The sequence below is a fragment of the Stenella coeruleoalba genome, assembly GCF_951394435.1.
Source record: "Stenella coeruleoalba genome assembly, chromosome: 4".
In the NCBI taxonomy this organism is placed as follows: Eukaryota; Metazoa; Chordata; class Mammalia; order Artiodactyla; family Delphinidae; genus Stenella; species Stenella coeruleoalba.
This window is the reverse complement of record NC_137149.1, coordinates 75,915,982-75,938,343: the sequence shown is the minus strand read 5'-3', so window position 1 is coordinate 75,938,343 and position 22,362 is coordinate 75,915,982. Positions and strand designations below refer to the sequence as shown.

Here is a 22,362-nt window from a genome sequence, read left to right as displayed (position 1 = left end):
ACGTGAAGGATCAACTAAGGATAATCTACTTTTAAATTCTTCGTAACGAAACAAGTTGCTTCTGCCTGTGCAACTCACCAAAATAGGCATAAATACTCTAGAAGTGCTAGTAATTTTTCAGTCACACATATAGGCAAAAACACCATCTTTTAAAGTAGAATTTGTGAGGACTTCCCTGGTGGCGCAGTGGTTAAGAATCCACCTGCCAATGCAGGGGACACGGGTTTGAGCCCTGGTCCAGGAAGATCCCACATGCAGCGGAGCAACTAAGCCCGTGCACAACTGCTGAGCCTGCGCTCTAGAGCCCGAGAACCACAACTACTGAGCCTGCACGCCACAACTACTGAAGCCCGTGCGACTAGAGCCCGTGCTCCACAACGAGAAGCCACCACAATGAGAAGCCCACACACCACAACAAACAGTAGCCCCCACTCGCTGCAACTAAAGAAAGCCAGCACACAGCAACGAACACCCAATGCAGCCAAAATATAAATAAATAAATACATTAAAAAAAAAATGAATGCACTAAAGTAAAATTTGTGAACTGGTTAGATATCAAAACCACAAAATGAAAACTCTTTTGATTGAAGACTCAAATGGAAATCCTCAGCCCCCTACCATGATGATTACCTATAAAATGAGATTCAGAAGTTTGAATCTTAGTTGTATATGACCATGGGCACATCACTTTAGGCTATCAAGCCTGAAGTTCTCCCTCAGTAAACACTGTCTTCCTCAGTAAATTGTTCTGAAGATTAGGAGAGAGTAGAAGAAAGCACCTAACACTGAGCACTCAATACAGGAACATAAGACACCCACTAAGTGAACCTGAAAAGTAGGCTACCTAAGGGAGAAATAAGAAACAAGTGATTCCTGCTGATGATCGCTTCTTATCTCCTCTGCTCTTCAGCACTAGATGAATTAATTTTTCCATAAATACCATTTTCAGAACCATGCATTTAATACCACTGATACTCTCAGAATTTACATAATAAATACTATCCTTCTATTTATACACCAACAAACTGTTTTGAAATTTTTTTCTTTTAAAAAACCACAAATTAGGTAATACTGGGGGAAAAAGCTTTTTAAAAGTATTAAGACAGGGGCTTCCCTCCTGCTCCAGTGGTTAAGAATCCACCTTCCAATGCAGGGGACGTGGGTTCGATCCCTGGTCCAGGAACTAAGATCCCACATACCACAGGGCAACTGAGCCTGAGCTCCACCAACTAATGAGCCCGTGTACCACAACTGCAGAGCCCACGCAATCTGAGCTCCACCAACTAATGAGTCCATGTACCACAACTGCAGAGACCACACGCTCTGGAGCCCCTGCACCACAACTAGAGAGAAGCCCACACACCCCAACGAAAGATCCCACATGCCACAACTAAGACCCAACACAGCCAAAAATAAAACAAATATTTTGTTAAAAAATGTATTAAGACCAGGACTCCCCTGGTGGTGCAGTGGTTAAGAATCCAGCTGCCAATGCAGGGGATACAGGTTCGATCCCTGGTCCAGGAAGATCCCACATGCCACGGAGCAACTGAGCCCGTGTGCCACAAATACCGAGTCTGCGCTCTAGAGCCCGCGAGCCACAACTACTGAGCCCACGTGCTGCAACCACTGAAGTCCGCGCGCCTAGAGCCTGTGCTCCACAACAAGATAAGCCACCGCAATGAGAAGCCCGCGCACCGCAGTGAAGAGTAGCCCCCGCTCACCGCGACTAAAGAAAGCCCGTGTGCAGCAACCAAGACCCAACGCAGCCAAAAAATTTAATTAATTTAAAAAACACATAAATAAAATAATTTTTTAATAAAAAATGTATTAAGACCAAATAAGTTTAACACTAAAATGAAATGAGATATGTACAACCAATGTTAGCTATGTAAGTCATAACCTTATTGTGGAAATAGCAACTTTAATGTGGAGAAAAAGTTAAGTAATGAATGATGACGTATATAAAATACAGCCATTAAAATTAGTCACCTAGACAGTAATTAAGTGAAAAGAAACCACTGTAAAATTAAGAAATGGCAAAAAGTAGAGATCCTATTTTTAAAAAAGTATACATAAAAAATTGAAAATATACAACAAAACTGAAATTTTCCCAGTTCTCTCCATTTTCCTTTTTTTTAATTCTAAAAATTTCTTAAATCAACTAATTTAGACTTATTGTTGAAAACATTTTTAGATTTTGGGGAAAATTTTTAAACTGTTCAGTGACTCAACAATTTTGAAAGTATCAAAATATAACTGACACCAAAAAATCAAAATTTAATATGACAAAGACACTGGTCATATTCTTTTTTTTAATACTTTTTAAAAATATATTTATTTATTCAGTTGGCTGCGCTGGATCTTAGTTGCGGCATGCGGGAATCTTTTAGCTACGGCATGCAGGATCCAGTTCCCTGACCAGGGATCGAACTCAGGCCCCCTGCATTGGGAGCACAGAGTTTTAACCACTGAACCACCAGGGAAGTCCCAACACTGGTAATATTCCTTATGCTGACTTGCATGGTGGCTATGAGTATATATATTTGTAAAACTTCATCATTGTCAATAATACCTCAATTTAAAAAAATTCATAAAGGTGTACACATAAAAGTCATGCACTTTTACCATATGTCACAGTTACTACCTGAAAGCTCTACAGATTATGGCCAATTCTAAATTAGGCCCCAAGGTTTTCACAAAACTGTGAAAGGACATAAAGTACTTAGGGCGAAAGAATATATGGTATCTGGGATTTGTTTTATGATATTGCAGGTGAGGTTAGTTTAGTCTAACAGTTTGTTTAATTAAAACTGTTAAGTGATTAATGGTGTAGAATTCCCAAGTAACTCTCATTTCCTATGCCATGTAATTGTGAAGTGTGTGTACTTTTTTACTTTTGTAATAAAATGGTTTTGAAGTCTGGAGACAATCACAGATTATAACAAATTCCAAAGAGATTGCAAATTCTTTTACATAACTAGATTTTAAAGCTTTAAATTACACAGAAGCCATCTACTAGAGCTTAGGAATCTTGCTACACATGGTCTTTCTTATAATAGAATTTCATCTGCAAGTTTTCTTGTTTATGTCTACCACTTAAGCAAAGCAACATCAATTCCTCTCCTCAGTATGACTCATTTCAGCATGGGGTTCAGTCCTGCAGAGTGACAACTACTGCAAAAGGGATCTGATGCAAACAGCATTCCAGAGCCCCTTTTCACTTCTGATACAGAGTAGAGTACTAGGTTACCCTAACCATTTTGTTCAGACCAGTAATCAGTCCTCAAAGGTACCAATTCACATCAGGAAAATGTTAACATAACTATCAGTAGTTACAAACACTGCTTTTAAAAAATGAGACCCCTTGGGCTTCCCTGGTGGTGCAGTGGCTGGGAGTCTGCCTGCCAATGCAGGGGACGTGGGTTCGTGCCCCGGTACGGGAGGATCCCACATGCCGCGGAGCGGCTGGGCCCGTGAGCCATGGCCGCTGAGCCTGCGCGTCCAGAGCCTGTGCTCCGCAGTGGGAGAGGCCACAGCGGTGAGAGGCCCATGGACCTCAAAAAAAAAAAAAAAAAAAATGAGACCCCTTAATGAAAGTCAATTTAAAAGTGAATAATTAAGGGGTGTTGGGGAGAAATGGGGAGCAACCACTGAGAGGGGTTTCCTTTTGGGGTGAAGATGTCCCAAAATTGACTGTGGTGTTGGCTGCACAATTCTGTGAACACAGTAAAACCAATGCATTCTAACTTTCAATGGATGAATTGTGTGGGAGTGGAGTACATCTCAATAAAGCTGTTATTTAAAAAACTGAATTGCCAAATATGACAAAATATTAATAACTCTTGAGTATAGCTGATGGGGACCCATGGGTGCAGTGGGGCATTCTCTTCTGAGATGTTTGAAATTTTTCATTTTTAAAGTGTTTCATTTGGGGGGTAGCGTACACTTATAAACAAGAAAGGTCCTCTTACCTGTATGAGTTCGAACATGCTGAACATAATTGTTTTTTCTGTCTGAAAAATAGTTGCATTTTCCACATGTGTATACTTTCCTTGGAAAATGGTTTCTCAAGTGTTTCCTCCAGTGATATTCGCTTACTGTGGTGTACGTGCAAATGATGCACTTGTAGACTCGCTCATTGTCCCCGGCTCGGGTGTGGTGTTTCAGGTGAGCAGTATAGTGATCATAGCGATTGGTATTGTAGCCGCAGCGGTCACAGCGAATGGGGCCCTTGGAGAAATCTCCCTCTTCCCCAGTGGAAGAGCCACATTCCCTGGCTTTGGCTTGCTTCTCTGCACTTTCCTCCACAAAAAATTTCTTGGCACTATGAACTCGGATGTGATGCACAAACTGTTCTTCAGATTCTGCTTCATACTGGCATGGTTTACAGCGAAAGGGCTTGGTCTTCAAGTTCTTGCATTTGTCCTCTGCTACAGGTGTTTCCCGAGGAAGATCTTTATTTGCGCTGTACGGTTCTGAGGCAGCTGACACCTCAAACACAGGCCGCGGCTGCACAACACTGAGTTCCAAACTCTCCAGTTCCATGTTTTCCAGCCCACTGGGCTCGCCTTTTACCTCAGGAGACTCCTCAAGTCCTTCTCCGTCACTATCTGAAAAGTTGTTCTCCCCAACAGGCATCAATTCTGCCATCTGTCTTTCTTCGCCAACCAGGTAATCACAGCAGCCGCCGTTTACTTCCCCAGTTAAGGCCACATTTGCCAACATGATGAGCTGAGGCGCAGCCAGTTCAGCTCTGGAGAGATCAGGCAAGTCATACATGTCGTTAGGCAAGGCCATGCCCATGGTGCCACTGCCGGTGAACAGACCTCCTCCTCCGGAAGACTGCCCCATTACCTGGGTGGCCATAACGGTGTTCTGCATTCAAAACAAAACAAATAACACAAAAGCACCACTTTAAACACAACTTTTACTGGTCTAAAACCACAACATCACTGTAATTCTTCATAACTTAAAAAGATACATTTTCCAATATAATCTTTAAACTCAATCAGCTTCATTAACTACTGAAAATAAGCCTTTACAATATTTTTGTAATTCCAAATTCTCTTTACTGCAGTCATCAAAAAAATTTCTATGAGCCCCTACAAAAAATTCTATCAAGCGTTTGACACAACTCATCCATCAACTAGGTCTACCACCGGCTTGCCTTCCCTCAAGCACTTTTACTTTTTCTAGTGGAAAAATATAAGTAACCCTCATTTTTAGTGCTAATTAAAATTTTATTTTAAATTCCATATATGAACAGTAAACTGCTGTCCTCTCAACTCCCCCTTCAAAAGTTTACTGGTCTGAATCAGAAAGGGGAAAAATCCAAAAGCTACCTGTGCATTTATTAAGTACAAACAGCCTGAAAAGCAGAAGCCTATAGTTAGTGAATTGAAGTTCATATGAACTCAACTAGCTCCAAAAGAATAAACTACAGTTGACCCTTGAACAAGAGGGTTAGGGGCACCAATCCCCAGTGCAGTTAAAAATCTGCATGTAACTTTGGGTTCCATAAAAACTAGACTACCAATAGCCTACTGCTGACCGGAAGCCTTATGGATAACATTAACAATCAGTTAAACATATTTTGCATGTTATGTGCATTATATAATAGTGTACAAGATGAATTGTGCTTGACAGTATCTTTATCAATATTGTATTATACGATGCAAAATACTGTAGATGTTACACGTATTACTAACATTAGGCATCAAAAGAGAAAAGATAATGTGAAAAAGAAATTCATACTTATTTACAGGTATAACGATTAATGCACTGATAAAGAAGCAGCAACAATGATTGCTTTATGGTAGTCTATTGTGATCAATAGGACTGCTTCACAGTAGCCTAGCCTATATGCAAATGAATTAATCACAAAATTTTTAAGCATATAGTATAAGGCATATTCATAATATAGTATTGGAAATACTGTTTTGTTTTAAGAAACTACATACATGTGATGATAGGCTGATACGCTTTCTCAAATTGTAAGAGGCATACTGTATTTTAATGTAAGTATTTAAAAGCAAAGTTATACAGCAGTAGAAAAACTAATACATTATTAATTTCATATTAAATATCATCTTATACCTTTGTACAAGTCTTGCACACAATGAATACTTAGGTAATGACGATGATGACACAATGTCTCCCAGCTCTTGTTATACGATTACTAGATTTTCACAAGACACACACACACATATCCAACAGATAAGTTTATTAACTGAATGGCATGATTATTTACTATTCATTAAGTGGAAGTGGATCATCATAAAGGTCTTCATCTTTCTGTCTTCAGTTGAGTAGGGTGAGGAGGGCGGGGAAGAGGAGGGGTTGGTCTTGCTGAGTCAGGAGTGGCAGAGTGGAAAGAGGTAGAGGAAGTGGAAGGGAAGGAAGAAAGAGGTGCAGAGGCAGAAGAGGTGGAGGAAGTGGAAGGAGGGAGGCACTCTGTGTAACTTGAGGGAAATACATCTTAATTTCTGTCTGACTTTTTTGCTTTTCCACTTCTCTAAAAATGTTTCTATAGGGTACTAATCCTTCTTCAACCACTGGCTTTAGTTTTAGTGTCTGTATCACACAAGGGTCCAAGTCATAAAAGAAGTCAAAAGTAGTCTTCAACAAAAGGAACCCTGCTGCCAGACTGTCCAATGTCAATTTGTTTTCTGGTACTGCTACTTCCATGTCTTTTTCCTCATCATCTGGCACCGGCTCAGAAACACTTAACTCCAAATCGACTCCCGTTAATTCCTCTGGTATGGTGTCTATTAGCTCTTGAATATTCCCAAGATCTGTATCTTGAAGCCCTTCACCGCCCCCCCCCCACCTTTTTGCCATACCCACAATCTCTTTCATGACTTCCTTGATTGGCTGTCGTAAATCCTGTGAAGTCTTGCACATCTGGACACAGTTTTCTCCAGCAGGAATTTATTGTTTTAGGCTTGCTGGCTTTCACAGCTTTTTCTATCACAATGATGTGATCCTTCCAGACTTTCATGATGTTCTATCGGGGTTGTCTTTCATAGCATTGACAATCCTTTCATAGAGTACCACAAGTAATGAGCCTTCAAGATCCTTACAACACCTCGATACAGGCTTCATTCAAAGACGTTGTGTTGGGGGACAAGTATACCACTTTGACACCTTCAATGTTGCTCATGGTTCTAGGTGGCCAGGGGCATTGTCCAATACCAAAAAACTTTAAAATGCAGTCCCTTACTGCAAGGTACTTCGTGATCAGGGACAAAGCACTGATGGAACCAATCCAGAAAAGTGTTCTCATTGCCGAGGCCTTCTTGTTGTACAACCAAAAGAATAGCAACTGGTATTTATCTTTTTTCCCTTTAAGTATAGTGGGCTTCAGGAGCTCCCTGGCGGCCTAGCGGTTAGGATTCCAGGCTTCTGCCGTGGCGCAGGTTTAATCCCTAGTCAGGGAACTGAGATCACGCAAACCATATGGCGTGGCCAAAAAAAAAAAAAAAAAAAGGATAGTGGGCTTAGCAGCTTTATAGATAAGAGCAGTCCTGATCAAAAAATCAATTCGCACAAAACATGTTAGTCTTCAATAAGCCTTAAATCCTGATGCTCACTTCTCTTTCTTACTAATGAATGACCTTTTTGGCAATTTTTTCCAGAGTAGGGCACATTTCTCTGTGTTAAAAACCTGGTTTAGGCAGACAGCCTTTCTCTTCAATAACTGTGTTCACGGCATCTGGGAACTCAAAGCCGGTTCTGGTATCTTGATATTTTTTTCTAAAATTACCAAACTATCCTCTGCTGGCATTAAATTCTCCAGATTTAGAAACTGCACCTTCCTTTTGCTTTAAGTCGTCATATAACTTCTCTTTTCCTCGAATCATATTAGACTCTATAGGTATGCCTTTCTTATAGTAATGCTATAACCACGTAAAAGATGCATTTTCAATGAGATAGAAAGGCATTTCACAAAAAGTGTAAGTCTTTCATGTCTGCTGGCAAAAATGCAGAGACAGTTTCCAAACTTCCTTTTCTTTTTTTACAACAATCCTTACACTGGACTCATTGATCTTGAAATGGCGGGTAACAGAAACTACAGAACTCAGTTTATGGTACATATCAAGCAATTCAACTTTTTCTTCTAATGCCATGACTTTACTTCTTGGGAGCATTTCCAGCATCACTAGAACACTTCATATGGGTCCCACGGTGTTATTCAAGGTTTCTGGTATCACACTAAACACGATAAAAAACGCTCAGGAACTACGAGAGGTGACTTTTTTTTTTTTTACTGCAAACACAGTTTACTGGAGAGACCAACTGCTCACCTGGAAATGATTAGACTCACAAGACGTTTTGAGTGGATACCTGCAACACTTGCACTCACCAAAACAGCAAAAAGAGGTAGCTATGAAATTATTACAGTACTACAGTATGGACTACAGTTAATATTAGGCAGTAATGAGTTACTACTGCATCTTTACATTTGTTTACATTTCTCTGGACTGGAATGGTGCCATGGGTGGTCTGTGTTTGTTTAATTTTTGATAAATTTAAACTTTTTATTAGATTTGTATATATTTTATGGTAGCAAATGATAAAATACACTATTATCTACATATATTTTAGGCACTCATGAGGTACCTTCTAAATTTTTTCGATATTTCTAGGCTATGTGTATCATCTGTAAATTTTTTCAAAATGTTGCAAATCTCTAAGAAACTTTCCAATATATTTCTTGGAAAACAAAATCCACATATAAGTGGACCCATACAGCTCAAACTCCTGTTGTTTCAAGGGTCCAATGTACTCTGAAAACGTACTTAGTACCATTAAAGTACCACTTAGTTTCTTTTTTTGATGACCTGTTTCAAAGTAAACAAAAGTTATGGACCTTTCTTCCTGTAAAAAGGGAAGTTTGGTGTATTCAAAAATACACAAATGAAAATACAGAAACTTTCAAACCCCCTAATAAAATAACTGGACAACTCAGCTCCAAATCAGCAACTTTCTTGCACTGCGCTTGACTTGGCCCACTTGCCTGGCGGAGCCATAACAAGATCACCTTGAAAACATGTTGGGCTTTTTTATAAACTGTCTTAACCATGCTACTTTCCAATCTAAAAGGTGTAATTCTCAAATTAGGTGTTCTCCTGCGAATTAGAAAAAGCAAAATAGGTGGCAAAGGCTAAAAAAAAATGTTAAACCCAAAATACAAAAAGTAATCCTGTCTCACCCAAGTGCATAAACACAATCCGGTTGAGTCATAGGTACCAACAAAAGTTGGAATCAAATGCCATCACACAAAGCAAACGCTGTCCAAGGGTTTAACAGCCCAGACTACTCGGTAATTTCTAATTCTTCCCAAACTCTAACTACCATCCCCAAAGGGATTTTAACGTTGGTCGGGAAGACTGTCCAAGCACAGTCCGAAAGCCCAACGTGCTACGCGAATTCCTACGTGCTGCTGCCACCACCGCCTGCCTCGGCGGCGGCATTCCTAACTCAAATAGGCATTCGGCCATTTTCTCAAAATACGTACCAAACACAAAGCAGCTCTTTGCAAACTCGGGAGCTCTCGCTTCCTCTCGGCTCGGCCCGCTCACTGCACCACTGACACACCAGTTGCCGCCACACTCGTCCTGAACCTTTCCCTGGGCTCCCCAACACTAAAGACTGCAAGACGGGCAAACTCGGGGTGCCGCTGGGCCAGGTCAAGTCTTCCCCAGTTCAGGCTGCCCCCTCCTGGCTCGCGCGCCGGAGTCCGGGAAGAGGGAGGAAAGTTACCGCGTCGCCGCCGTCCCGGCTGCTCGCCGGCCCCAGCCTCGCCCTCCGCAGGGGGCCGAGGAGCCGCCGCGAGCGCCCTCCCGAGGCGCCGGGCCCCGAGCGCCGGAGGGGGCACCCCGCGCCCCGGAAGTTTGCGGGTTCACTCCCCCACGGCGCCCCGCGGGACGCGCGCCCCGACCCCGCCGACGGCGGCGGCTAGGTGGCCCCACGCAGAGGGCCCCGGCGGCGGGGCGGCCCGATCGCAGAAATCGCTGTCCAGCCCCATTGGCAGAACCACCCGAGCCCCAGGCTGACTCAACCCTCCCGGCCGCACTCAACGGCGCCTTCCGGCGAAAGGGAGAGGCCGCAGAGGGAGGGGGCGGGAGGACCGCCGGCAAGCAAGGAGCTGCGGCGGGACCTGGAGCAGGAGCACGAGAGGAAGTTTCAGAACTAGGGCCCCAAGCAGCTCCGCTCCTGGCCTCAGGACAAGACTCCCAGGGACGCCCGGGCCCGCGCGGAGGCGGCGGCCCGGCCTCAACTGGGGAGGGGGTCCCGGCGCCGCGCCGCTCCCCACCAACGCCCCCGGCCCAGCCCCCGGACCGCGACGGTGTAACCCGATCCCGTTCAGCCGCCAGTCCCCGCCCGACGCGGCCGCCACCGCCGGAGCCACAGTATCTGCAAATCAGCCCTGGACAGCGCCTCGCTCCGCGTCCTTCCGCGCCCTCCCCCTCCCGCGGCAACCGCCGCCACGACCGCCCGGCCGGCCCGCCGCCCCCACCCAACCGTCACCCAGACCGCGCCACGCTTACCGGCCTTCCTGGGCGAGGAGGGGCGAAGACCCGCGTCGCCGCTCCTTCTCGGACTACTTTTCTTTGTTGCTGGAGTTTCGGGGGAGGGGAGGGAGAGGGCGGAAAAGTTGGACGCTGGGGCAGTCGAGGCCCGCGAAGACCCAGGAGAGGGGCTGCAGAGAGTATTCAGGCCTCCGGCTCTCGCCCTACCGTCCCGGCCGCCGCCGCCGCCGCCGCCGCCGCCGCCACCTGGGGCCCCGGACCTCGGCGGCGCTTGCTCTGCTCCTGCGCCGTGAGCTCTCGGGAGCCGCACATTCCAGCACAGAAGGCTGCGCCGCGCACCCGGCCCGCGGCGCCGCCGCCGCCGCAGCCGCCGCCGCCACTCCCGGGACACGCCCCCTCCGCCTCCCGCGCGCGCCCGCGGGACACGCCCTCTCCACCGCCCCCGCGCGTGGCCGCCTGGCGCGCCCCGCCCCTGGATGAAGGAGGTTGCTCTGGGCCCCAGCCGTGCTAGGGGCGCCCCGACGGATAGCTGACCCTGACCTCCTCAGATCCCCAACTCTGACCTTAGGTCTAAAGAGAAGCGAGGCCGCCTCCCTTTCTTGATTTCCATCATAAACAGAAAAGTTAACTCCCAGCCCTGGCGTGCATGCATGAGAACAGCACTGTTAAAAGAAAAATGTATAAGCTTTGTCACCCTCCCTTTCAAGTCTAAAGTGCTTGAAAATACCTTTAAGAATCTCTTCAAGTCGCCACCCTTAACTAATTAAGCTTCATTTTAAGCTTCTACGTAAAAAATGCCTTCCAAATTTTAAAATGTAAGCCAAAAAAACGCAATCAGTTAGTGAGTTGTGAAAAGAAAATGTTACAGGAAGGTTGTGGATTCAAAATTGTGAGAATGAGGACAGAGGGGACAAGTCCCTAGACGTGGAAGGTCATTGCTGAGCCTTCAAAGCACTATTTCAGTGTAGCAATTACCCTCAGATTACAGAGGGTATAGAGGGTGGTGAGGACGTGGAGGCTGCTTCCTGAGCAAGTTTTGGAGAGTAACCTGCTTCCACGTTGATAAAGTGGGGTAACCCATGCATGCTACCTGGTACACAGTATGCTAGAGAGAGAGGGAGAGAGAGAGAGAGAGAGAGTAGTTTCATGCCCCCTTCCCTTCTTTTTGTACCAGAAATGCCTTAGATGTCTTAAATAACAGCTGTCCTCAGAAATTGAATGGCTCCCTTAAACCCCTTAGTGTGGCATTCGAGATCCTGACTACCCAGATCTAGATAAGTTGGACTATCAGTTTTATAAAAGAGGTAGCAGCAAGTGCTTTGGGGGTTTAGAGGAGGGAGATAGTTTCTAACTAAGAGGATCTAGAAACGTCACAGTAGATGATTATCTGATCTGGCCTTGAGCACTGGGAGAATTTCAACAGGTAGAAAATAAGGGAAGGAACATTATACACAGTGAAAACAGCAAGCTCAAAAACCTACCTGAGACTTCCCTACCTCCTTCTCAGGCTCCCCCAGTTCCTTCTCTTTAAAGTTCCTTCACTTTTTTCTCTTATGAGAGAGCTTTCAGACTCTCTGGTCTACTCCTCAGTAGACTTCTTTTCCTAACTGTTGACAATGTTATTAATTAATGCAATGTCAGATGCAAAATGGAATGAAGGTCCTATGGTGCTTAACCACAAAAGGTTTTGATACTTAATATCAAATTCAAACTCTCCCCATGAATCAAGAAGTATTCACCTTCATTGATCCCAAAAGAAAAAGAAAAATGCAGAAGGGAACGGTAAAAAAAAAAAAGAGAGAATGGGGGGTGGGGGGAGTGTAGAAGGAATGAAAGGAAGGAAGAAAGGAAAGAAGGAAGAAAACCTTTGTAGGCCTGGTAACAAACTTTTTTGTTTTTTTGGCCACACCACATGGCTTGCATGAATCAAGAGTTCCCTGACCAGGGATGGAACCTGGGCCCCTGGCAGTGAAAACGCCAGGTCCTAAACACTGCACCACCAGGGAATCCCCCAAATGTTTCTGCATTTATTCAGTTAAAAAAAATTTTTTTTAACTAAAATCTAATTTGAGGTTGCATGGGTTTTTTAGATGCTGTAGCCCAGGGAACAATTCTGTCCTCTACAAAGCCCTCAAAAATGTTAACATTCTTTCCCTTTTTCATGTCCAAAAAGGCAACATCTCTTTTTAAACTTACTAGATAAATGTCCTTCATTCCTCAGTCTGACTGCTTACTGGAAATGTTTTATTAATTGGGAATTTATTCCCACATATTGTGATGCAAATAGATGAATGGCAAATCAGCAGCTGCATTCATTTAAAATTAGCGGAGGCCCTTGTTCAAGAGATGGCATATTCAGAGTGACCCAAATTATCATGACATGAAGGCCACAGGTCAAATTCAAAGCCAAGTTACAAATCAATAGAAACTTTCCATGGAAAAGCTGGTTCTATAAACTAATTATTAATTGTTTTCAAGAAGCTCTGTGTTACTTTGCTGCATCCAAAATTTAAGATCTTCTACAAAATAAAGACTTTAAACTGTCACTGATTTCTGGTTTTTAAAATCTGAGCCCATGGATTCTTTCCCAGAAATTTAATTCATCATTTAAAAATTTTTAATTGTCATATGTTCTTAGTAATATTTTTCTCTAGAGATTCACTTCATAAGTTTGGTTAAATATTGTTTTTGAGCTTCTATGCTTTTTATTCCTGACCATGATTCGCTTTTTCTTCAGGAAAAGCTCAATTTGACTGAGCTCTTTTTAAGAAGTTCAATAATCCACTTTAAATGTTACATCTTGGTCTTCCCTGGTGGCGCAGTGGTTGAGAGTCCGCCTGCCGATGCAAGGGACATGGGTTCGTGCCCCTGTCCAGGAAGATCCCACATGCCGTGGAGTGGCTGGGCCCGTGAGCCATGGCCGCTGAGCCTGCGCGTCCGGAGCCTGTGCTCCACAATGGGAGATGCCACGGCAGCGAGAGGCCCGCGTACCGCAAAAAAAAAAAAAAATTAGGGTACAACATCTCCATCCTGATGTTGAAACGTTATGGTTCCACTATCACCAGCCAAAGAGGTAACATTGGACGAACACCTGGGGCCTTTCTCCCATTTTCCCTACATTTCCACTTTGCACCTCCAGGAGTCTCCTCCAGAGATAACTGATCCTGAAAGGATTAAAATCTGGCTCTGAAATTTGTGTTCTCTGAGTCAGCACAATTTCCATTTCTCATTTAGTTCACAATGACTTACAATAACTTAACAATAACTTTTAATAACTTATAATAACAATAACTTACAGTAACTTAAAATATTGCTTTGTGCTCTCTACAATCTTATTCTGAAACTTTTGGTGATGGTAACAAAAGTTGTGATAGATTTGAGACAGAAAAGGAAGGGTTCAGGGCACAACAAATAAAAGAATGATATAACCATTAAGAAGATCAGGACATGACAGAAACGGGTTAGAACCTACTAGGCCAAAGATGGCAGAAGATTAGATTTCCAGTAGACTTTGAGCCTCATTATATGCTCATTGTAATACATTAGCATTCTAAATGAAACACACACAGGTGCCATCACAGTTCCAAGGCTGACCATAAAAGGCCCAAAAGTGGGTGGTGCCCCAATTCCTGGAAATCCCTGCCCCTTCTCCAAGGTAGTTAGAATATTCCTCCCACTTGTTAGCCTTTGAAATTACCCAGTCCATAAAAAGTAAACACCTGCACACCCCAGGGCCTCTAGCCTTCTGAGACAGCCCCCAATCCGTCTATGGAATGTGTATCTCTCTAAACAAATTTGCTTTCACTTTACTAGCTCTTGAATTCTTCCCTGAGAGAAGCCAAGGACCCTCACTTGGCGCCCATCCCAGGAACTCACCGGAGACCTGAGACATGACCATCCTCTCCTGCCCCATTTTTCCGGCAACAGATTAGACAGTGCACTGGCCAGATAGGCTAGAGAATGGTTTCTCCTTCCCTATGTTGCTTTGAGAAATCACTGCTCTTGACTTTCTTCTGTAAAATGAAGAGGTTGTACTATTGATGGCTAAAATTCTCAGCAGCTTAGTAGTCTAAGGTGCTTTTTTTTTTCAATTAGTTTTTATTGGAATATAGTTGATTTACAGTGTTGTGTTAGTTTCTGCTGTACAGCAATAAGGTGCTTTTTATTCTGTTAAAATTTGAATCTTGGGCTTCCCTGGTGGCACAGTGGTTAAGAATCCGCCTGCCAATGCAGGGGACACGGGTTCAAGCCCTGGTCCGGGAAGATCCCACATGCCGCGGAGCAACTAAGCCCAGGCACCACAACTACTGCGCCTGTGCTCTAGAGCCCGCGAGCCACAACGACTGAGCCCACGCACCACAACTACTGAAGCCCACCCGCCTACAGCCTGTGCTCCGCAACAACAGAAGCCACCGCAACGAGAAGCCGGCGCACCGCAAGGAAGAACAGCCCCGCTCGCTGCAGCTAGAGAAAGCCCGCACGCAGCAACGAAGACCCAACGCAGCCATAAATAAATAAATGAATTTATTTTTAAAAAATTGAATATTGTGCAGGTATTTCCTAGAACATATATATTATATATAATATATATATACTAATATATATACTATATATATTAGTAATATATATATACTATATATATACTATATATAGTATATATATATTACTAATATATATATACTATATATATACTATATATACTATATGTATATACTATATATAGTATATATATATATACTATATATATATACTATATATATACTATATATATATATATATATATATATATATATATATATATATATATATATATTAGTTCAGTATACCTGGCAGTCCTAGTTTCTTCTCTGTAGCTTCTTTTGCCCTCTGTGGGGAGACCCACCAGTAGGTCTTGAGCCACACTGGCTTCAAGAATGATGGTGTCTGAAGACAGGGATTTACGGCCTGATCTAGTGCTGTTGATAGCAGCTTCATCTCCCCTCGCTGCCAGTTGGGCCCCGACCTTCTGTTCTGGTTCTGGTAACTGGAACACAGTGTCTTATCCATGACAGTATCTGCAGCTTGAGCCACAGAGGTGTTCCCTAAATGCTGAGGGACGGGAAGGAGGTGAGCAAGGGAGGTCCAGAATGAGCCGGGATCCTTCCTGCCTCCTCATGGAACCCAGACCACATTTTGAACTACTCTCCCCTCGTTCCTCTTCCCTTCACCTCACTGGCCTTGTTGAACCCTGGCTACTCTCCCGACTTGCTGTTCTTTTTCTGAAAGACTATCCAGTACCTCTGTGTCCATCCCGCTCACTTCCTCCCCTCCTGGGTCCGATGTTATCTTCTCAGTGGCCACACTCTTTAGAATTACAGCCCCATTCCCTTTACACCCAATCCTACTGTCCTTCCCTGCTTTGTTTTTCTTATTAGCATTTATCACTAACAAACATGCCATGTATTTTATTTATTCATTTTATTTACCATTTTATTGTTTATCTTTCCTTACTAGAACCAAGGTGCAGAAGGGCAGAGAAATTAGTCTTTATCTCCAGTGCCTATAACATGGTAGTTGCTCAACAAGTGTTTGTTAAATTTACAGGATCCTAGTTTGGTGTCACAGTCTCAAAATGGGGCCCCTCATATCCCCATTGGTACCCCCAGCTCAATACCCATCACAGACTTCCCTCATGCTAAATGCTGGCCTGCCTCTTTGAATGGCCCCTAAAATATCCCCTTTTCAATAGCTGTTTGTTGAATGGACAAATAAATGCTCTCAGATCACCGGTCCCTGTGCGCTGCCTTCCTGTCGAAAATCTCCCTTCCGGCTCTTCTGCATATTGTATTCCTAGCACACTCCTAGTTCCACACACCAGTCTTTCCTTGGATTATCCTTGGTGAAATTTAAGAGTCCGTTTGGGCCTCAACGGTCCTTCCATTTGCCCCTGTTTTTTTGGTTTTTGCCTCTATATTTTTTGGCCATACCACATGGCATGTGGGACTTTCCCTGACCAGGGATCGAACCCGTGCCCCCTGCAGGGCAAGGGCAGAGTCTTACTCACTGGACCGCCAGGGAAGCCCCTTGTTTTTTGTTTTTGGCCACGCCACCACTACCATGCAGCTTGTGGGACCTTAGTTCCCCGACAAGGGATTGAACCCAGGCCCTCCACAGTGAAAGCAAGGAGTCTTAACCACTGGACTGCCAGGGAATTGCCTGCCCCTGTTTAAATACAAGCCACACCCCTCTCCCTGCACAGCCCTGCCCCTCCCCTGCATTCCATCTCTTTGTTGTGGCCTCCTCTATTGTCCTTCTTCCCAGAATCCTTCCTCCATGTCATATGCTGACCACAAAATGTTGCAACTGGAAGAGATCTTAGGGGTCCAAGCTCTTGTTTTATAGATGAAAAGAGACAGGCCTGCAAGCATTTGTCTTGTCCAGATTTGCACAACTAGTTAGGCCACGGCCAGAACTTGGATCCAGGGACACAGATTCCCAACCGGTCCAGTGCCCTTCCCACGTGCCTTAAATTCTCTTCACTGGCAGCAGTCTGCCCTTACCTAAAATATCTTTTACTCTTTTGGGCCTGGTGAATTATTTTGTTCAATGGCTATACAGATAGCATATATCTGAGGTAAGAAGTCTCTTCAGATCCACATTTCCTTAACTCTTAAGCCTATTTTAAGGTTAAGATTACCTTCTGGCACGGGAAACCCTTATTGTCCTGCATTGCTTTTAAAACACTCATGCCCCAGCATTGACCTTTTAACCTACAAAGCTCATTGTCAATTTAGGGGAAATGGGACTTGATTCAAAAGACGACTTCTGGCTGTCTTTCCCTTCCTTCCGAAAAGAGGCAAAATCTTCCAGAGTACCATGAGAGGTATACTATTGTACATAGTTTTTATACCCTTTCTGACCTGACCATGAGGACCTGAAGAGATAAAGAATTGTGTTGTGTGTTCTCCACATGATCTTATTTCTGACACAGTCAATAAAATCAAACAAAGTATTTATATCAACCCAGCCAAAGCTAAAACCAGGTGGTGGTTTTATAAATAAATGTTTCTTCAATGGACATTTCCTTATTTGTCTTCAAATAATCACTTAACCTACCAGAATGGCTAAAAGTAACATAGCTATCCATATAAGGTGCTGATGGGGAAGCTGAGCAACTAGAGCTCTCATCTATTGATAATGGAAATGAAAACTGGTACAACTGATAGGGTAGGGGGTCCCCAGAGAAAGAGAACCAGGCATGGCTTTCCCGACATATAAGAGAAACTAATTTGGCCTAAGTTTTCTGCATCTAAGACTGGCACCATGCTTGCCTCAGTAATTAAAGATCTTAAGGGAAATTAGGAAAGAAAGGAACAAAGGAAAAACAGTCAGGAAACAATAGTTCAGAGATAAGACGAGTTTAGTTTCTCCTCAAGGGATATAAATAACAATCTGTTACATATCTTTGAGTTCTGCAGGAACCAAGGCCCCTACCCAGGTGGAGGATGCAATGATGATATTGACCTTTTCTGACTTCTATCAACTAAAGCTTGGACTCTGTCAACCTATGTCCCAGTTCTGTGTTGAATTCTCTGCTCTAGCTCCTTCAAGAATATGTATGTACCCTTAGCTTAAAATTAAGTTCCCCAATTTTGCTGTTTGGGAGACACTGCTTTGGGAAACGTCCCAAGTGTTCTCCTTATTTGCTGCAAGTAATAAATCCTCACTTCTCCCAATCTTCGGCTTGCTTCTGTCTTTTGGTTCAACATCCCCCAAAAGAACCATTCTGGAAAATAGTCTTAAAGTTTCTTATAGAGACACGTAGAACACAATCTAGATATGCCATTCCAGGTATCAACTGAGGAGAATTGAAAACTTACGCCATGCAAAAAACCCTACAGATTAGTGTCCAAGAACAGAAACAAGCCTAAAGCCCAGCTAGCGAATGAATAAAATTTTAATATACTCATACAAAAGTGTCTAGGAGTTAAAACTTTTCCCATAGAACTCTCCTACACTATTGGTGAGCATGTTAGTTGGTGCAAACACTATGGAAAACAGTATAGAGGTTCCTCAGAAAACTAAGAATAAAATTACCATATGATCCAGCAATCCCACTCCTGGGCATATATACCAACAAAACTATAACTCAAAAAGATACATGCACCCCTATGTTCATAGCAGCACTATTCACAATAGCCAAGACAGGGAAGCAACCTAAATGTCCACTGACAGATGAATGGATAAAGAAGATATGGTACAGGGGCTTCCCTGGTGGCGCAGTGGTTGAAAGTCCGCCTGCCGATGCAGGGGACGCAGGTTCGTGCCCTGGTCCGGGAGGATCCCACGTGCCGCGGAGCGGCTGGGCCCATGAGTCATGGCCGCTGAGCCTGCGCGTCCGGAGCCTGTGCTCCACAAGGGGAGAGGCCATGGCAGTGAGAGGCCCATGTACCGCAAAAAAAAAAAAAAAAAAAAAGAAAAGAAGATATGGTACATATATACAATGGAATACCACTCAGCCCTAAAAAAGAATGAAATAATGCCATTGCAGCAATTTGGATGGAGACAGAGATTATCATAGTAAATGAAGTAAGTCAGAAAGAAAAATATCATATGATATCCCTTATATGTGGAATCTAAAATATGACACAGGGACTTCCCTGGTGGCACAGTGGTTAAGAATCTGCCTGCCAATGCAGGGGACATGGGTTCGATCCCTGGTCCAGGAAGATCCCACATGCCATGGAGCAACTAAGTCCATGCACCACAACTACTGAGCCTGCACCCTAGAGCCCGCGAGCCACAACTACTGAAGTCCACGCACCTAGAGCCCTTGCTCCACAATGAGAAGCCCTCACACCAAAATGAAGAGTAGTCCCCGCTCGCTGCAACCAGAGAAAGCCCGCGTGCATCAACGAAGACCCAACACAGCCAAAAATAAATAAATAAATTTCTTAAAAAAAGTAACATAAAATATGACACAAATGAACCTATTTAAGAAAGAGTAACAGACTCATGGACATAGAGAAAAGACTTGTGGTTGCCAAGGGTGGGCGGGGGTTGGTGGAGGGATGGAGTGGGAGGTTGGAGTTAGCAGATGTAAGTTATTATATATAGTATTGATAGACAACAAATTTCTACTGTATAGCACAGGGAACTTTATTCAATATCCTAAGATAAACCATAACGGAAAAGAATATTAAAAAAAGAATGTAGGGCTTCCCTGGTGGGGCAGTGGTTGAGAGTCCGCCTGCCGATGCAGGGGACGCGGGTTCGTGCCCAGTCCGGGAAGATCCCACATGCCGCGGAGCGGCTGGGCCCGTGAGCCATGGCCGCTGAGCCTGCGCATCCGGAGCCTGTGCTCCGCAACGGGAGAGGCCACGACAGTGAGAGGCCCGCGTACCGCAAAAAAAAAAAAGAAAAAAAAAAAAAAAGAATGTATATATAAGTGAATCATTTTGCTGTACAACAAAAATTAACACAACATTGTATATCAACTATACTTTAATAAAAAAGAAAAAAAGAACAACAACAAAAACTTTTCCTGTACTCATTCTTTCTTGATTCAGGTCTTTTGAATTCAACTGACAAAAGACAGATTAACAAAGGATAACATTCAATCACCATATTTTCCTTAAGGTATGTAGAGGGTGCACAGAAAAATGTGACTCAAGGGGCAGTTAGAATTTAGGGCTTATTATATACCACCTTAATGGGGAAGGGGAGGGAGAGAAAGACACTTATGGGGAAACAAATGAGTTCTCAATAAGGGAAAGGGAGGGAGAAAGGGCATTCATGGGGAAACAAATGACTTTCTGGAAAGATAAATTGGCCTCAGGAGAACAGATGGGAGATAGGATAGTTTTGTAACAATGTCTGTTTACATGTGGTGTGGAGACTTCTCATGGCTCCTGATAAGAGTCAATCATCCCTGGTGGATCCCAGGGATGGCCTCTAGGGTAGGGGATTTATGACAATTGAGTTCTTAATTCTACTTTTAGGAAGATAAGAGATTTCACAAACTCAAATGCCTTCTGATAAAATAATTTCTATGCCACAGTGAGTGGGTATTACTGACCCTTTCAATAGTGAAACCAAGCAGGACCCTGTGGGGCTTCTGGGCACGGAAGCCTTTCCGTGTCCCTTGATTCTTGTTTGTAGGGAATAGGTTTCAGCCTCCATGACTTTCGCTGAGTTCCAAAGGGCAGGTTCAAACAGTTGCTAATCAGGGAGGGGATGGGATGCAGAGACAAAGGAGGAGCAACCAAGAAACAGTAGTGCAGCCTTGGAGCAGGGTCCTGGTTCCCTCTCAAGGAATACGCATAACAATGTCTTTAAGCTCTTTATAGAATTAAAAACCCCAAAATGGATTATGTCAGCATTCCTCATACCACAGAAGACTACCTGAAGTCAGATTAAAGGAAGCAGAGAGGCTCATCAAGATTACCTGAGGGGCCTCCCTGGTGGCACAGTTGTAAAGAATCCACCTGCCAATGCTAGGGGACATGGGTTCAAGCCCTGGTCCGGGAAGATCCCACACACCGTGGAGCAACTAAGCCCATGTGCCACAACAACTGAGCCTGCACTTTAGAGCCCATACTCACAACTGCAGTCACAACTGCAGCCCACGCTCCTAGAGTCCATACTCCATAACAAGAGAAGGCATCATGGTGAGAAGCCAGCGCACCAAAACAAAGAGTAGCTCCTGCTCGCCCCAACTAGAGAAAGCCTGCACGGAGCAACATAGACCCAATGCAGCCAAAATAAATAAATAAAATAAATAAATTAGGGCTTCCCTGGTGGTGCTGTGGTTAAGAATCCACCTGCCAATGCAGGGGACACGGGTTCGAGCCCTGGTCTGGGAAGATCCCACATGCCGTGGAGCAACTAAGCCCGTGCACCACAACTACTGAGCCTGCACTCTAGAGCCCGCGAGCCATAACTACTGAGCCCGCATGCCACAACTATGGAAGCCCGTGTGCCTAGAGCCCGTGCTCTGCAACAGGAGAAGCCACCGCAATGAGAAGCCCGCATGCCACAACTAAGAGAAAGCCGGTGTGCAGCAACGAAGACCCAACACAGACAAAAATAATAAATAAAAATAAATATTTTTTAATTAATTATTTATTTAATTATTTTTAAAAAAAGAAGATTACCTGAGACCAGATTAGAGGAGTGCAGGCCCTGCACACACCCTAATTTTGTCAGCACAACTCCACCCTTGAACTACTGCTATAAAACATCTCACTAAATCCTCCTGGGTTGGGACACATAGTTTTCTTTTTTTTTTTTAATATATTTATTATTTATTTATTTTGACTGCATTGGGTCTTCGTTACTGTGCACAGGCTTTCTCTAGTTGCGGTGAGTGGGGGCTACTGTTCATTGCGGTGCACGGGCTTCTCATTGCGATGGTTTCTCTTTTTGCGGAGCACAAGCTCTAGGCACGTGGGCTTCAGTAGTTGTGGCACGTGGGCTCAGCGGTTGTGGCTCATGGGCTGTAGAGTGCAGGCTCAGTAGTTGTGGCACACGGGCTTAGTTGCTCCACGGCATGTGGGATCTTCCCAGAGCAGGGCTCGAACCCATGTCCCCTGCATTGGCAGGCGGATTCTTAAACACTGCGCCACCAGGGAAGCCCAGGGGACACATAGTTTTCAAGGGCAGAATCCTGCTGTGTCCCCCTTTGCCTGGCAAAGCAATAAAGCTCTTCTTTTCTACTTTACCCAAAACTCTGTCTCCAAGATTCAATTCAGCACCGGTGCACAGCGGCGGAGCTTTCGGCATCAACACCGTGAAACCTTAACTGAATCAAGTGTATCGATTTGGATGAAAATGAAATCTAAAT

General features: G+C 44.0%; 1 protein-coding gene across 11 annotated transcripts in view; it reads right to left on the bottom strand.

Annotated features, from left to right (window-relative positions):
- The window catches only part of LOC307185222 (RE1-silencing transcription factor-like), a 228,639-nt gene that overhangs the window by 16,392 nt on the left and 189,885 nt on the right, over positions 1-22,362 (bottom strand). For 9 of the 11 annotated variants that reach the window (XM_079919139.1, XM_079919141.1, XM_079919140.1 and 6 more), the window contains one exon: positions 3,975-4,878. In XM_079919139.1, coding sequence (XP_079775265.1) covers positions 3,975-4,869 — 895 coding nt within the window. In that variant the 5' untranslated portion in view covers positions 4,870-4,878. Of the gene's footprint in view, positions 1-3,974; positions 4,879-9,523; positions 9,641-10,556; positions 10,677-22,362 lie in introns of those variants that run through there. The other 2 variants (XM_079919138.1, XM_079919147.1) reach the window with 2 other exon arrangements.